Consider the following 15,949-nt stretch of genomic DNA (forward strand, 5'->3'; position numbering starts at 1 on the left):
TCCACTTCATGATTGTGTCCCACTTGTTGTTGATTCTTCACAAAAAAATACAGTTTTATATCTTTGTTTGAAGCCTGAAATGTGGCAAAAGGTCGCAAAGTTCAAGGGGGCCGAATACTTTCGCAAGGCACTGTAGCTAGTTAGCGTGCAGTTGCTAGCTAATTTGTCATTTTTTAGCTAACATTGAACGGTCAACTGAATCGTTTCTAGTCATCTCTCTTCCTTCCAGGCCTTTTCTTCTCTTTCATAAATTAGGTGCATTACCGCCACTGACCTCGTTCATCTTTCAATCACCAACGTGGGTATAACCAATGAGGAGATGGCACGTGGGTACCTGCTTCTATAAACCAACGAGGAGATGGGAGAGGCAGGACTTAAGGCGCGATCTGCGTCAGAAATATAACTGATTTATATTTTAGCCCTTGGCATCGCAGACGCTCGTTGGCGCGCGTAATAATTGAATAACATAGATTTCAAAATGTATTTTGCAACGCGAGTGGTGGAGTCAGCCTGTAATGCACTTTTGATTAAATCAGCGCTCATCGAATATGCTCCACCAGTCAGTCAGACATGCTTCTAGGATAGGGGCTTGCTTGTTCTTGAGAATAGCCATAGCTAGCTACAATAGTGAACCCCTCGAGAGTAGTTAATTTCAGTGCATCATTCAGATAAAGCTTGCTAACTAGTTGGTTGTGCTAGAGAATATATAATCATGCTAGCTAATTGTTTCGCCGTCCAAATATGAAATTACAAGACAAAAAGGACACTTACCTAAACTGTTCCTCTATGTCCTCTTAGTGGTGAAGGTAAGGTAGCTAGCTAGCTAGCTGATCTCCTTCCCAGAGACTTCTGCCCAATGCAGTCCATGGGGTCTAGAAGTAAATGTCTGACTTTGTTTTGGGTCACCACATAAATGTATCAGAACGGGTTAAGATGCATTAGTTAGTATCCATGAAATGTCCCATGTCCGTCCAGTTGCTCAAGACGGAATAACGTTATGTCAAGGAGGTCCAATTGTTTTTTCTGTCTGCCTTAGAGAACTCAGATTTCTCTGCAATATAGGTAAACTAACGAGAACACCATCTACGGTATATTGCACAATGACGCGAATATCTCCCAATGCCTCAAATTGTGGAGAAAAATAAAAACGGCCATAATGTCAAGCTGTGCATGAGATGAAGTCAAGCCGGCCAAGTACCCTATGCCAACATTTCAGCATAATAAAGGCTCTCTCTCATAATAACATGCATTCGGCTTATTTCGTATTAACTTGATCTTTAATGTCTTAAAGTAATGTTTTGCCATAATATGGACTTGGTCTTTTACCAAACAGGGCTATCTTCTGTATACCACCCTTACCTTGTTACAACACAACTGATTGGCTCAAACACATTAAGGAAAGAAATACCCCAAATTAACTTAAGGCACACCTGTTAATTGAAATGCATTCCAGGTGACTACCTCATGAAGCTGGTTGAGAGAATGCCAAGAGTGTGCAAAGATGTCATCAAGGCAAAGGGTGGCTACTTTGAAGAATCTTAAATCTAAAATATTTTTGATTTGTTTAACACTATTGGTTACGACATGATTACATGTGTTATTTCATAGTTTTGATGTCTTCACTATTATTCTACAATGTATAATGTAAAAATAAAGAAAAACCCTTGAATGAGTAGGTGTCTAAAACTTTTGACCGGTAATGTATGTAAAGTTAGTAAAAGAAAAAGTGAACTAGGCCTTTTTTACTCCTGTATGAGCAAAGAAAAATACTTGTCAGCACCCACTGTGTTTGATATGCTCCTTGTTCTCTTAAGTAAAGCATTCCTCACTGAAGTCAAAAGCATTTTGTCTGGTCATCTAGCACAATAGAACGAGAAGGATTGAAAATCAACTAAACTGACACAGTATACTGTACACACAGTATCAAAAAGGGAAACCGATACTACATTTAGCTTGTGACTTTATTCCAGCAATAGTGAAAGCAGTGTATCATCTTTTGTTTAACACCAAAGGCCTCCTGGATTAGATTGTGTGTCAGAAGTCATAATCCTAAAAGAGAATGAAGTTAATGGAGATTTTACATATTAATTGGCAATAAAGTATTATTCTATTCAATTAATAACTTATTTAATACGATCAATATTATTTCATCAATCAACAAAAAAATAGACCAAAATCATAAGCACAAGGATAAATCTCTTCCGCGTGTCTCCCTACCACATCAGTGCGTTGGCTCTTGCACAGCCACTGTGCTCTGTAACTCTCATAGTGTGTGTCATGGGTCATGTCCTTCAGGTCCTGCATATGAGTCCTCACCAACATGTTCCTCAGGTGGACAAAGTCACTGTGATATTGGTTCTCCACTGACAGCACAACAAGACAACAGTGAACTGCAATAAACTTAAATGGAGTGTACAGTACATTTATATCAAGTTCACTTACAAGGTGTGTGAGTGTGCATGTTCGTGTGTGTCTGTATTTAATCTGCACCTTCCACCACTCCCCAGGGGTAGAGACGGGCGCGGATCCGTCGACCATTAACATCCACCACCATGTTACTGCCGATCACTGCAAACGGAACACTCCTCTGACAGAGAATGAGACACAGAAACTTATAGAACACACTTCCTCATTTAGCAGCAGGGTAAATCCATTTGAACGGATTTTATTTTTGTTGTTGTTATTGACAGCATCCCTTTTGATTTAAGCAAAACTTTCCTTACATGTTTGCCCATGGAAGAGGTGGTCAGAAAGGGACTTTTCTGACCTGAATGCAAAAACATTTAGGAGATAAAGGTCCTCAAAGTTCACCCATTTTGCATACTTTACGAGACAACGTCTTATTCCTGGAAAATATAAACGGTTGAGTTTGACATCATTTAAAAGCTTAGTGTTGTCAAAGTATTTTATTATATCATTATAAAAAGTAAAACATTTTTAAACCTTTAATATCAATTATCTAAAAACGTGTCAACTCAGATTGTCATTTGCATATGTGGTAGCTTAGACCCTATTTCACATCTGAAGCTGTTGTGTTGTGCCCGCCATCGGTTGGGACAACATGCTCTTGAATAAAGCGTGAGTGTCATTTCAAGCATAGAAATAAGTCACGGAATGGACCTGTCCCTTCAGACCACTGCAATTTGGCTGGTACACCCCTCACCTACCAACCGGCGAGGACGCTGTAATCAACTTATCTGATAAGGTACATACTACACATCAGGCGTCTGCTTTAAGCAAAGGCCTCCCTTTTGTCCCCACATGAAACCAACTCTTTTGAGATAAAGAGTGAACTTTAACTAAATTTAACTTAGGCATATGTTTGGCAAGTCTAATGACTCCAATGATGCACAAAGGGCCAATATCTCTGTGTACAAACCCAATAGTTTATTTATGCCGCAAGTATCAAATCCTTCCATTCACACCTGTAGAATTGTGGAACAGAATGTTTTACATTTTTCATTCCAAACTGACTTATTCCCCAAAGAATGTGAGCCGAGAGGAAAGACTAGCTATTCAGGAACTTGGATTGTCATTAAACCTGCCGATAAGGGAGGGGTAGTCATTCACACTATAAGGCAGAAGATTATCACCAGCCTGATGAACATTTCTATAGGAAATTCAGAACTGACCCTGCATCGGACAAAGATAACCAACTATCTGACATTTGCCGTCGATCAGAACTGGATCTCTAAACATGAATTTGACTACCTTCATTGCAAAATCCTTGTCATACCTGTTTTCTATATGCTACCTAAGATCCATAAGAGCTTATTTAAACCTAAGGGCAGACCCAAAATTGCCAGTATTGACTCTCTTCTGGAGCCACTCTCCAACTTTGTTGATTCCTTCATTAAGCCTATTGTGCAAAAACTCCCAGCATTCGTCAAAGATTCTACAGATGTGATTAACAAAATATCAGAACTGTCTAATCTCCCTGGCAACTTATTGGCTACATTTGATCTAGAGATCCTCACCATGAATCTCTCATGAAAAAGGCCTAGATGCACTGGGATATTACCAACAGGACCGTCACGGAGAAATGTCACCACCTAGTGAATTCTTCTGTGAACTGGCTTCTCTAGTTCACAAGCTCAACTACTTTAACCTTTGTTAGTGGAGTTGCTATGGGCTCCACCTTTGCCCCTAATTATGCTAATTTATACATGAGCCATTTTGAGCAAATGTTTCTGTGATGAGACCAGAAACCCTTACTTCTCCAAGATCCTCCAATGGTTTAGGTATATTGCTGAAATTCTCTGTTTGGATTGGCACTGAACAAGACTGAGTTCACTTCCGTTTTGAACAATAGGAACACTGACCTGAAGTCTCTATTGAATATGACGATAAGCGGGTCAATTTCTTGGACACGTGGATCGAGGTTGCTAATGGGGAACTTATCACCACTCTATATCAGAAAGAGACTGACAAACACATTTCTCCTAGCAAGTAGCACTCATAGTAGTGCCCAAGAGCCATTTCTATAGGCTCAAACGTGTCATTCAACAGAGGACTATATTGATAAAGCTGTCAACATGAAACAATGTTTTCTGGACAGGGGTTACTCCACTCCGTGTTTGGAAGAGGCATACCAAATTGTGCTCTCTAAACCTCGCCAAGATATACAAAAAAAAGTTACAACTTCTGAGTTGTTTGTTACTTGCATTTCTACATTCACTGGCATATGCTCACCTCAGACCCAGCACTGGAATTCAGGAATTCAAGGATCCCCCTTATTCATCTACAAACGGGAACCCAATTTTAACAGTTGACTAGTCCGTGCCAGCCTCAACACGGGTTCTAAACAAACCCTCCTTACTCCCCTGAGACGGAAACTACCCCTGTCGCAATTGAGCTCAGTGCAACACCAATACAACACCTCAGCGTTCCGACACCCTAGGTCTGGAAAAAGATTGCGTTAAAGGCCATAACAAATTTTGTGATTTACATCCTACGCTGTTTGTGATATAATGTACATGGGCAAGACATCCAGAAGCTTGAAATAGAGAATAAGTGAACATAAGAGTTCTATAAAATGTGTGCTTTATAGAAATCCAAGATGGCGTAGCAGTGAAGACGTGTTTTTTTTGTCCACTCGTGTACTTTTGTATTTTTTCGCATTTTTAGTATAATATATATATATACAAATATATACAGTGCCTTGCGAAAGTATTCAGCCCCCTTGAACTTTGCGACATTTTGCCACATTTCAGGCTTCAAACATAAAGATATAAAACTGTATTTTTTTGTGAAGAATCAACAACAAGTGGGACAAAATCATGAAGTGGAACGACATTTATTGGATATTTCAAACTTTTTTAACAAATCAAAAACTGAAAAATTGGGATGGCAAAATTATTCAGCCCCCTTAAGTTAATACTTTTAGCGCCACCTTTTGCTGCGATTACAGCTGTAAGTCGCTTGGGGTATGTCTCTATCAGTTTTGCACATAAAGAGACTCAATTTTTTTCCCATTCTTCCTTGCAAAACAGCTCGAGCTCAGTGAGGTTGGATGGAGAGCATTTGTGAACAGCAGTTTTCAGTTCTTTCCACAGATTCTCGATTGGATTCAGGTCTGGACTTTGACTTGGCCATTCTAACACCTGGATATGTTTATTTTTGAACCATTCCATTGTAGATTTTGCTTTATGTTTTGGATCATTGTCTTGTTGGAAGACAAATCTCCGTCCCAGTCTCAGGTCTTTTGCAGACTCCATCAGGTTTTCTTCCAGAATGGTCCTGTATTTGGCTCCATCCATCTTCCCATCAATTTTAACCATCTTCCCTGTCCCTGCTGAAGAAAAGCAGGCCCAAACCATGATGCTGCCACCACCATGTTTGACAGTGGGGATGGTGTGTTCAGCTGTGTTGCTTTTACGCCAAACATAACGTTTTGCATTGTTGCCAAAAAGTTCAATTTTGGTTTCATCTGACCAGAGCACCTTCTTCCACATGTTTGGTGTGTCTCCCAGGTGGCTTGTGGCAAACTTTAAACAACACTTTTTATGGATATCTTTAAGAAATGGCTTTCTTCTTGCCACTCTTCCATAAAGGCCAGATTTGTGCAATATACAACTGATTGTTGTCCTATGGACAGAGTCTCCCACCTCAGCTGTAGCTCTCTGCAGTTCATCTAGAGTGATCATGGGCCTCTTGGCTGCATCTCTGATCAGTCTTCTCCTTGTATGAGCTGAAAGTTTAGAGGGACGGCCAGATCTTGGTAGATTTGCAGTGGTCTGATACTCCTTCCATTTCAATATTATCGCTTGCACAGTGCTCCTTGGGATGTTTAAAGCTTGGGAAATATTTTTGTATCCAAATCCAGCTTTAAACTTCTTCACAACAGTATATCGGACCTGCCTGGTGTGTTCCTTGTTCTTCATGATGCTCTTTGCGCTTTTAACGGACCTCTGAGACTATCACAGTGCAGGTGCATTTATACGGAGACTTGATTACACACAGGTGGATTGTATTTATCATCATTAGTCATTTAGGTCAACATTGGATCATTCAGAGATCCTCACTGAACTTCTGGAGAGAGTTTGCTGCACTGAAAGTAAAGGGGCTGAATAATTTTGCACGCCCAATTTTTCAGTTTTTGATTTGTTAAAAAAGTTTGAAATATCCAATAAATGTCATTCCACTTCATGATTGTGTCCCACTTGTTGTTGATTCTTCACAAAAAAATACAGTTTTATATCTTTATGTTTGAAGCCTGAAATGTGGCAAAAGGTCGCAAAGTTCAAGGGGGCCGAAGACTTTCGCAAGGCACTGTATATATATATATATATATTTAAATTTATTTTCAATCTCTTCTCTATTTTTTTATTCGATTATACCTTCCAGTAACCTGCCTCACCCAATGTGATACGGAATCGCTATTATTTTCAATTTTAGAACACATTCAAGAATTTCCAGAAGCTAACCAGCTAATTAGCTACAAGCTATTTAGTCATTGTTAGCCACTGCTAGCGGCTTTTACCTTCTGCACAGATACCAGCCCTGTTTTTAGCCTGGATAATACTCGCCTGTCTACCAATATCGCTTGCCTACCAATATCGGACTGTCTCTCCACAACAACGTTGGATTCCTGCAGTAATCCCTGGACCACTACTTCTGATCTTCACAGCTAGCTAGCTAGCTCACAGCTCACAGCTGGCTAGCTCACAGCTCGCAGTTGGCTAGCTCACAGCTCTACTCAGCTGTTCACCCGAACCCCTCATACACGGCTAGAGCCCAAAACTCCACCGGATCCTTGCTGTAAACTCTGGACCTTGGCACCGGATCCCTACTACCGATTGGATATAGTGGCTAACGCCACTGCCACGAAGCTAGCACTAGTTAGCCGTGAGCCAGGCACATCTCCCGGCTAGCAAACAAAATTCCACAATACCTCTTTCGCCATCTGGCTTGGATTCTCTGTCGACACGGCGCCCGCCGCACCACCACGACTGGTCTGCCGACGAATACTCCATCCGCTGTGCCTTCATCCGGCCTCCGTCGGAGCAGACGCTACTAACTTTAAACGCTGTGTCGCTAGCGTAGTGGGGCTTCCCTGTTCCATCTACTGCTGCCCCCTGGACACTATGATCACTTGGCTACTTAGCTGATGCCTACTGGACTGTCCATTAATCACAGTACTCCATTCTGTTTATTTATTTTTTCTGTCGGCCCCAGCCGCGAACTCAGGCTCTGTGTAGTTAATCCGACCCTCTCTAACTAGTCATCGCCATTACCTGCTGTTGTTGTGTTAGCTGATTAGCTGTTGTTGTCTCACCTGTTGTTTTAGCTAGCTCTCCCAATCAACACCTGTGATTACTTTATGCCTCGCTGTATGTCTCTCTCAAATGTCAATATGCCTTGTATACTGTTGTTCAGGTTAGTTATCATTGTTTTAGTTTACAATGGACCCCCTAGTTCCACTCTTCATACCTCTGATACCTCCTTTGTCCCACCTCCCACACATGCGGTGACCTCACCCATTACAGCCAGCATGTCCAGAGATACCTCTCTTATCATCACCCAGTGCCTGGGCTTACCTCCGCTGTACCCGCACCCCACCATACCCGTCTGCGCATTATGCCCTGAATATATTCTACCACGCCCAGAAATCTGCTCCTTTAATTCTTTGTCCCCAACGCTCTAGGCGACCAGTTTTGATAGCCTTTAGCCGCACCCTCATTCTACTCCTCCTCTGTTCCGCGGGTGATGTGGAGGTAAACCCAGGCCCTGCATGTCCCCAGGCACCCTCATTTGTTGACTTCTGTGATCGAAAAAGCCTCCTCCCTAAGTTTGTTTTACTCATTGCTTTAGCACACTCTGCCAACCCTGTTGTCCTTGCTGTGTCTGAATCCTGGCTTAGGAAAGCCACCAAAAATTCTGAGATTTCCATACCAAACTATAACATTTTCCGTCAAGATAGAACTGCCAAAGGGGGAGGAGTTGCAGTCTACTGCAGAGATAGCCTGCAAAGTAATGTCATACTTTCCAGGTCCATACCCAAACAGTTCGAACTTCTAATTAAAAATGTTTATCTCTCCAGAAATAAGTCTCTCACTGTTGCCGCCTGCTACCGACCCCCCTCAGCTCCCAGCTGTGCCCTGGACACCATTTGTGAATTGATCACCCCCATCTAGCTTCAGAGTTTGTTCTGTTAGGTGACCTAAACTGGGATATGCTTAACACCCCGGCAGTCCTACAATCTAAGCTAGATGCCCTCAATCTCATACAAATCATCAAGGAACACACCAGGTACAACCCTAAATCTGTAAGCAAGGGCACCCTCATAGACGTTATCCTGACCAACTGGCCCTCCAAATACACCTCCGTTGTCTTCAATCAGGATCTCAGCGATCACTGCCTCATTGCCTGTATCCGCTATGGGTCCGCAGTCAAACGACTACCCCTAATCACTGTCAAACGCTCCCTAAAACACTTCTGCGAGCAGTCCTTTCTAATCAACCTGGCCCGGGTATCCTGGAAGGATATTGACCTCATCCCGTCAGTTGAGGATGCCTGGTAATTCTTTAAAAGTAACTTGCTCACCATTTTAGATAAGCATGCTCCGTTCAAAAAATGCAGAACTAAGAACAGATATAGCCCCTGGTTCACTCCAGGCCTGACTGCCCTCGACCAGCACAAAAACATTCTGTGGCGGACTGCAATAGCATCGAATAGTCCCCGCGATATGCAACTGTTCAGGGAAGTCAGGAACCAATACACGCAGTCAGTAAAGCAAAGGCCAGCATTTTCAAGCAGAAATTTGCATCCTGTAGCTCTAACTCCAAAAAGTTCTGGGACACTAAAGTCCATGGAGAACAAGAGCACCTCCTCACAGCTGCCCACTGCACTGAGGCTAGGTAACACGGTCACCACCGATAAATCCATGATAATCGAAAACTTCAACAAGCATTTCTCAACGGCTGGCCATGCCTTCCTCCTGGCTACTCCAACCTCGGCCAACAGCTCCAACCCCCCCCCCCCCCCCCCGGAGCTACTCGCTCAAGCCTCCCCAGCTTCTCCTTTACCCAAATCCAGATAGCAGATGTTCTGAAAGAGCTGCAAAACCTGGACCCGTACAAATCAGCTGGTCTTGACAATCTGGACCCTCTATTTCTGAAACTATCTGCCGCCATTGTCGCAACCCCTATTACCAGCCTGTTCAACCTCTCTTTCATATCGTCTGAGATCCCCAGGGACTGGAAAGCTGCCGCGGTCATCCCCCTCTTCAAAGGGAGAGACACCCTGGACCCAAACTGTTACAGACCTATGTCCATTCGGCTCTGTCAATCAACATATTCTTATCGGCAGACTCAGTAGCCTCGGTTTTTCTAATGACTGCCTTGCCTGGTTCTCCAACTACTTTGCAGACAGAGTTCAGTATGTCAAATCGGAGGGCATTTTGTCCGGTCCTCTGGCAGTCTCTATGGGGGTGCCACAGGGTTCAATTCTCGGGCCGACTATTTTCTCTGTATATATCAATGATGTTGCTCTTGCTGTGGGCGATTCCCCGATCCACCTCTACGCAGGCGACACCATTCTGTATACTTCTGGCCCTTCCTTGGACACTGTGCTATCTAACCTCCAAACGAGCTTCATTGCCATACAACACTCCTTCCGTGGCCTCCAACTGCTCTTAAACGCTAGTAAAACCAAATGCATGCTTTTCAACCGTTCGCTGCCTGCACCCTGCCTGCACGCCCGACTAGCATCACCACCCTGGATGGTTCCGACCTTGAATATGTGGACATCTATAAGTACCTAGGTGTCTGGCTAGACTGCAAACTCTCCTTCCAGACTCATATCAAACATCTCCAATCCAAAATCAAATCTAGAGTCGGCTTTCTATTTCGCAACAAAGCCTCCTTCACTCACGCCGCCAAACTTACCCTAGTAAAACTGACTATGCTACAGATTCTTGACTTCGGCAATGTCATCTAAAAAATGGCTTCCAATACTCTACTCAGCAAACTAGATGCAGTTTACACAGTGCCATCCGCTTTGTTACTAAAGCACCTTATACCACCCACCACTGCGACCTGTATGCTCTAGTCGGCTGGCCCTCGCTACATATTCGTCGCCAGACCCACCCATCTACAAGTCCATGCTAGGTAAAGCTCCGCCTTATCTCAGTTCACTGGTCACGATGGCAACACCCACCCGTAGCACGCGCTCCAGCAGGTGTATCTCACTGATCATCCCTAAAGCCAACACCTCATTTGGCCGCCTTCCCTTCCAGTTCTCTGCTGCCTGTGACTGGAACGAATTGCAAAAATCGCTGAAGTTGGAGACTTTTATCTCCCTCACCAACTTTAAACATCTATCTGAGCAGCTAACCGATCACTGCAGCTGTACATAGTCCATCGGTAAATAGCCCACCCAATTTACCTATCTCATCCCCATACTGGTTTTATTTATTTACTTTTCTGCTCTTTTGCACACCAGTATCTCTACCTGCACATGACCATCTGATAATTTATCACTCCAGTGTTAATCTGCTCAATTGTAATTATTCGCCTACCTCCTCATGCCTTTTGCACACAATGTATATACTCTTCTTTTTTTCTACTGTGTTATTGACTTGTTATTGTTTACTCCATGTGTAAATCTGTGTTGTCTATTCACACTGCCATGCTTTATCTTGGCCAGGTCGCAGTTGTAAATGAGAACTTGTTCTCAACAAGCCTACCTGGTTAAATAAAGGTGAAATAAAATAAAAAATAAAGACACCAGGATGAAAATTACCGTTGTTAGTCACTTTGTACAGTGTCTTCTCTACACTTAAAGGTCATTGAGAAGGTGGAAGTGTCACCAATATGAGACAACGACGACAGTAAATTCTGCCAGAGAGTCTTTTGAAGATTTTTATACGAGGGTCAAGTTATAATTCCTATTGTCATCATCTTACACACACCTTCCCTGTTATTAGGGTGTCCTGTATTCATGACGGCCCTAGTGGCCCAATTTTTCCTTGACAGGTTACCTTTATCTAGTTATTTTCTAGATTTCTCCTGGTTCTATATTTGAAGGTGTCCACATATTTTTGTATATAGTGTTGAATGTTTTCCTTCTTTTCTTTTGCCTTTTTTGCTCTCTTTGAGAGTATGTGTTCCTTATACTAACACCACATTCCCAGTGTAGATGTGTTTTTGTTCTACTATAAATCCATGTCATGTTCTGTTCTATCCTGTAATGACACCTTGTGGATACTTTAGATTACTACAGGTGTCTGCAATTACCTCTGGCTCACTGTGTGGCCTTACCTGTCCCACTTTTGTTTGTGGAGTTATGCTCTGATGAAGGTCGATTGACCGAAAGCTTGGATGTAATTGAAATACATTCGCATCTGACTCGAAGTGAGCACGCCCCCATTCTCATCTACGGGGCTGTAGTAGAGCAGTTGAGAGCTTCAAGTTCCTTGGTGTCCACATTGCCAACAACCTACATGTACATATTACCTCAATTTGCCCGACTAACCGATGACCCAGCACATCATAATCTAAAATAACCCTAATTTATAAGACCGTTCTTATTTGACTAATGGTCAGACCCATCTATGTGAAGCTAGCCACAATAAGGATTAGCCACAATAGTGGACTTTGCGGTTAGCCTTCAAAATAAACGTATGTCACTGACAGTTATGCAAATTAATACAAATAATAAAATGATGCCATAATTGAATAGATCATGCTAAACAAGGTTGGAATGTTATATAAAAATCAACAAAACACAATAATTAGTTAATTTGACAAAAAAAAATCTGTTGAAATCGCACTGGATGTATTTTACTTTAGAATTGTATTGGGAGCATACTTATTTCACTGCACAGCCTTACCTATGGATTGTGAATAAATTACATGGGGTATCAGTCTACTCCGTGACACCCAGAGAACATTAGCATCGTAGCTTTTATTGCGGGACTCTGAAACAACTGAATTGAGCCACATTTGTCAACCTACAGTGGTTTATGAAATTATTCACCTCTTTGGAATTTTTCCTATTTTGATGCCTTACAACCTGGAATTAAAATAGATTTTTGGGGGGTTTGTATCATTTGAATTACACAACATGCCTACCACTTTGAAGATGAAAAATAAATAGTTATTGTGAAACAAACAAGAAATAAGACAAAAAAAACTGAAAACTTGAGCGTGCATAACTATTCAACCCCCCCCCCCCCCCAAAGTCATTACTTTGGAGAGCCACCTTTTGTAGTAATTACAGCTGCAAGTCTCTTTCTTGGGGTATGTCTCTATAAGCTTGGCACATCTAGCCACTGGGATTTTTGCCCATTCTTCAAGGCAAAACTGCCCCAGCTCCTTTAAGTTAGATGGGTTCTGCTGGTGTACAGAAATCTTTAAGTCATACCACAGATTCTCAATTGGATTGAGGTCTGGGCTTTGACTAGGCCATTCCAAGACATTTAAGTGTTTCCCCTTAAACCACTCAAGTGTTGCTTTAGCAGTATGCTAAGGGTCATTGTCCTGCTGGAAGGTGAACCTCCGTCCCAGTCTCAAACCTCTGGAAGACAAACAGATTTCCCTCAAGAATTTCCTGTATTTAGCACCATCCATCATTCCTTCAATTGACCAGTTTCCTGCCGGTGAAAAACATCCCCGCAGCATGATGCTGCCACCACCATGCTTCACTGGGGATGTTGTTCTAGGGGTGATGAGAGGTGTTGGGTTTGTGCCAGACATAGCGTTTTCCTTGATGGCCAAAAAGCTCAATTTTAGTCTCATCTGACCGGAGTACATTCTTCCATATGTTTGGGGAGTCTCCCACATGCCTGTTGGCAAACACCCAACGTGTTTGCTTATTTTTGTCTTTAAGCAATGGCTTTTTTATGGCCACTCTTCCGTAAAGCCCAGTTCTGAGGAGAGTACAGCTTAAAGTGGTCCTATGGACAGATACTCCAATCTCCGCTGTGGAGTTTTGCAGCTAATTCAGGGTTATCTTTGTTGCCTCTCTGATTAATGTCCTCCTTGCCTGGTCCGTGAGTTTTGGTGGGCGGCCCTCTCTTGGCCGGTTTGTTGTGGTGCCATATTCTTTCCATTTTTTAATAGTGGATTTAATGGTGCTATGTGGGATGTTCAAAGTTTGATATTTTTTTATAACCCAACCCTGATCTGTACTTCTCCACAACTTTGTCCCTGACCTGTTTGGAGAGCTCCTTGGTCTTCATGGTGCCGCTTGCTTGGTGGTGTCGCAGACTCTGAGGCCTTCAGAACAGGTGTATATATACTGAGATCATGTGACACTTAGATTGCACACAGGTGGACTTTAACTTATTATGTGACTTCTGAAGGTAATTGGTTAAATAGGGCTTCATAGCAAAGGGGGTGAATACATATGCACTCACCACTTTTCAGTTTATTTTTTCCATTTCACTTCACCAATTTGGAATATTTTGTGTATGTCTATTACATGAAATCCAAATAAATATCAATTTAAATTACAGGTTGTAATGCAACAAAATAGGAAAAACACCAAGGGGGATGAATACTTTTGCAAGGCACTATGTGTATTGAACACTATTCTATAATAGAACTGTGTTATTTGACGTGTATCTTTTTTGACACGAAAAGACCCAAACGGCATTCCATAGTATGTCGTGAAGCTAATAGCAGTGACACTATCACTGTGCAACTCCGGTAGGGCAACATCTGAAAAATAGCTCACTTGGTAGTGTGTACTGGTGCTCGACCAGTCGCTAAAGCCAACATCACCCACGACAGAGAACGGTTGATTGTCAAGGGCAAAGAATTCCATTATCTTGGTGTTAATGTATTTCGCCTTTGAGTTGTCTCGCTGAAATGTTCTTACTCTTTCAAATGACTGTTCGACTTGTTGACTGCTCGTTCCACACAGCAGATATTGTGGGCTATGTTAGGAATGCAGTGTTGCTTGTGTAGCGCAAAACTTGACGTGACTTCATTACGTCATGTAATTATATAGGTATGCATGTCAGCTTCGACATTGGTTTTGCATATCGGCGTTAAACTAGACGTCGGGCCGATACCGATGTTGGAATTTTTAGCTAATATCGATATGTTCACCGATTTATCGTGCATCCCTAGTAGTAACCAAAAAACGTGTTAAATCAAAATATATTCTTCTTTGCCTTGACAGTTTTGCACAGTCTTGGCCTTCTCTCAACCAGCTTCATCTGGAATGCTTTTCCAAAAGTCTTGAAGGAGTTCCCACATATGCGGAGCACTTGTTGGCTGCTTTTCCTTCACTCTGCGGTCCAACTCATCCCTAACCATCTCAATTGGGTTGAGGTCGGGGGATTGTGGAGGCCAGGTCATCTGATGCAGCACTCCATCACTCTCCTTCTTGGTCAAATAGTCCTTACAAAGCCTGGAGGTGTGTTAGGTCATTGTCCTGTTGAAAAACAAATGATAGTCACATTAAGCCCAAACCAGATGGGATGGTGTATCACTGCAGAATGCTGTGGTAACCATGCTGGTTAAGTGTGCCTTCAATTCTAAATAAGTCACTGACAGTGTCACCAGGAAAGCACCCCCACACCATCACACTTCCTCCTCCATACTTTACGGGGGGAACCACACATGCAGAGATCATCCGTTCACCTACTCTGCGTCTCACAAAGACACAGCGGTTGGAACCATCAAACCAAAGGACAGATTTCCACCGGTCTAATGTCCATTGCTCGTGTTTCTTGGCCCAAGCAAGTATCTTCTTATTATTGGTGTCCTTTAGAAGTGGTTTCTTTGCAGCAATTCGACCATGAAGGCCTGATTCACGTAGTCTCCTCTGAACAGTTGATGTTGATGTTTCCAAGCATTTATTTGGGCTGCAATTTCCAAGGCTGGTATTTCTAATGAACTTATCCTCTGCAGCAGGGTCTTCATTTCCTGTGGCGGTCCTCATGAGCGGCAGTTTCATCATAGCGCATTATGGTTTTTGCGACTGCACTTGAAGAAACGTTCAAAGTTCTGACTGACCTTCATGTCTTAAAGTAATCTTTGCTAATTTGAGCTGTTCTGGCAATAATATTGACTTGGTCTTTTACCAAATAGGGCTATCTTCTGTATACCACCCCTACCTTGTCACAACACAACTGATTGGCTCAAACACATTGAGGAAAGAGATTCCACAAATTAACATGGCACACGTGCTAATTGAAATGCATTCCAGGTGACAACCCCATGAAGCTGTTTGAGAGAATGCCAAGAGTGTGCGAAGCTACCATCAAGGCAAAGGGTGGCAACTTTGAAGAATCTCAAATATATTTTGGTTTTGTTAAACACTTTTTTGGTTACTACATGATTCAATATGTGCTATTTCATAGTTGATGGTCTTCACTATTATTCTACAAATGTAGAAAATAATAAAAATAAAAACCCTTGAATGAGTAGGTGTGTCAAAACTTTTGACTGGTACTGTATATGTTGGAGGTCAATGAAGGGTGAATAAGAACTTT

At 42.3% G+C, this 15,949-nt stretch overlaps 1 protein-coding gene across 2 annotated transcripts in view; it reads right to left on the bottom strand.

The window, feature by feature from the left end:
* Positions 1-1,943: 1,943 nt before the first annotated feature.
* LOC110490109 (septin-5) overlaps positions 1,944-15,949 on the bottom strand; it is a 29,753-nt gene continuing 15,747 nt past the window's right edge. Inside the window, exons 6-8 of one of the 2 annotated variants that reach the window (XM_090200185.1) lie at positions 2,491-2,587; positions 2,218-2,363; positions 1,944-2,049 (exon numbers count right to left, since the gene is read on the bottom strand). In XM_090200185.1, the coding sequence (XP_090056311.1) occupies positions 2,035-2,049; positions 2,218-2,363; positions 2,491-2,587 (258 nt within the window). In that variant the 3' untranslated portion in view covers positions 1,944-2,034. Of the gene's footprint in view, positions 2,364-2,490; positions 2,588-15,949 lie in introns of both variants that reach the window. The other variant, XM_090200186.1, reaches the window with a different exon arrangement.

Source organism: Oncorhynchus mykiss, chromosome 15 (genome assembly GCF_057628025.1).
Source record: "Oncorhynchus mykiss isolate SJ-2025 chromosome 15, ASM5762802v1, whole genome shotgun sequence".
Taxonomy (NCBI): Eukaryota; Metazoa; Chordata; class Actinopteri; order Salmoniformes; family Salmonidae; genus Oncorhynchus; species Oncorhynchus mykiss.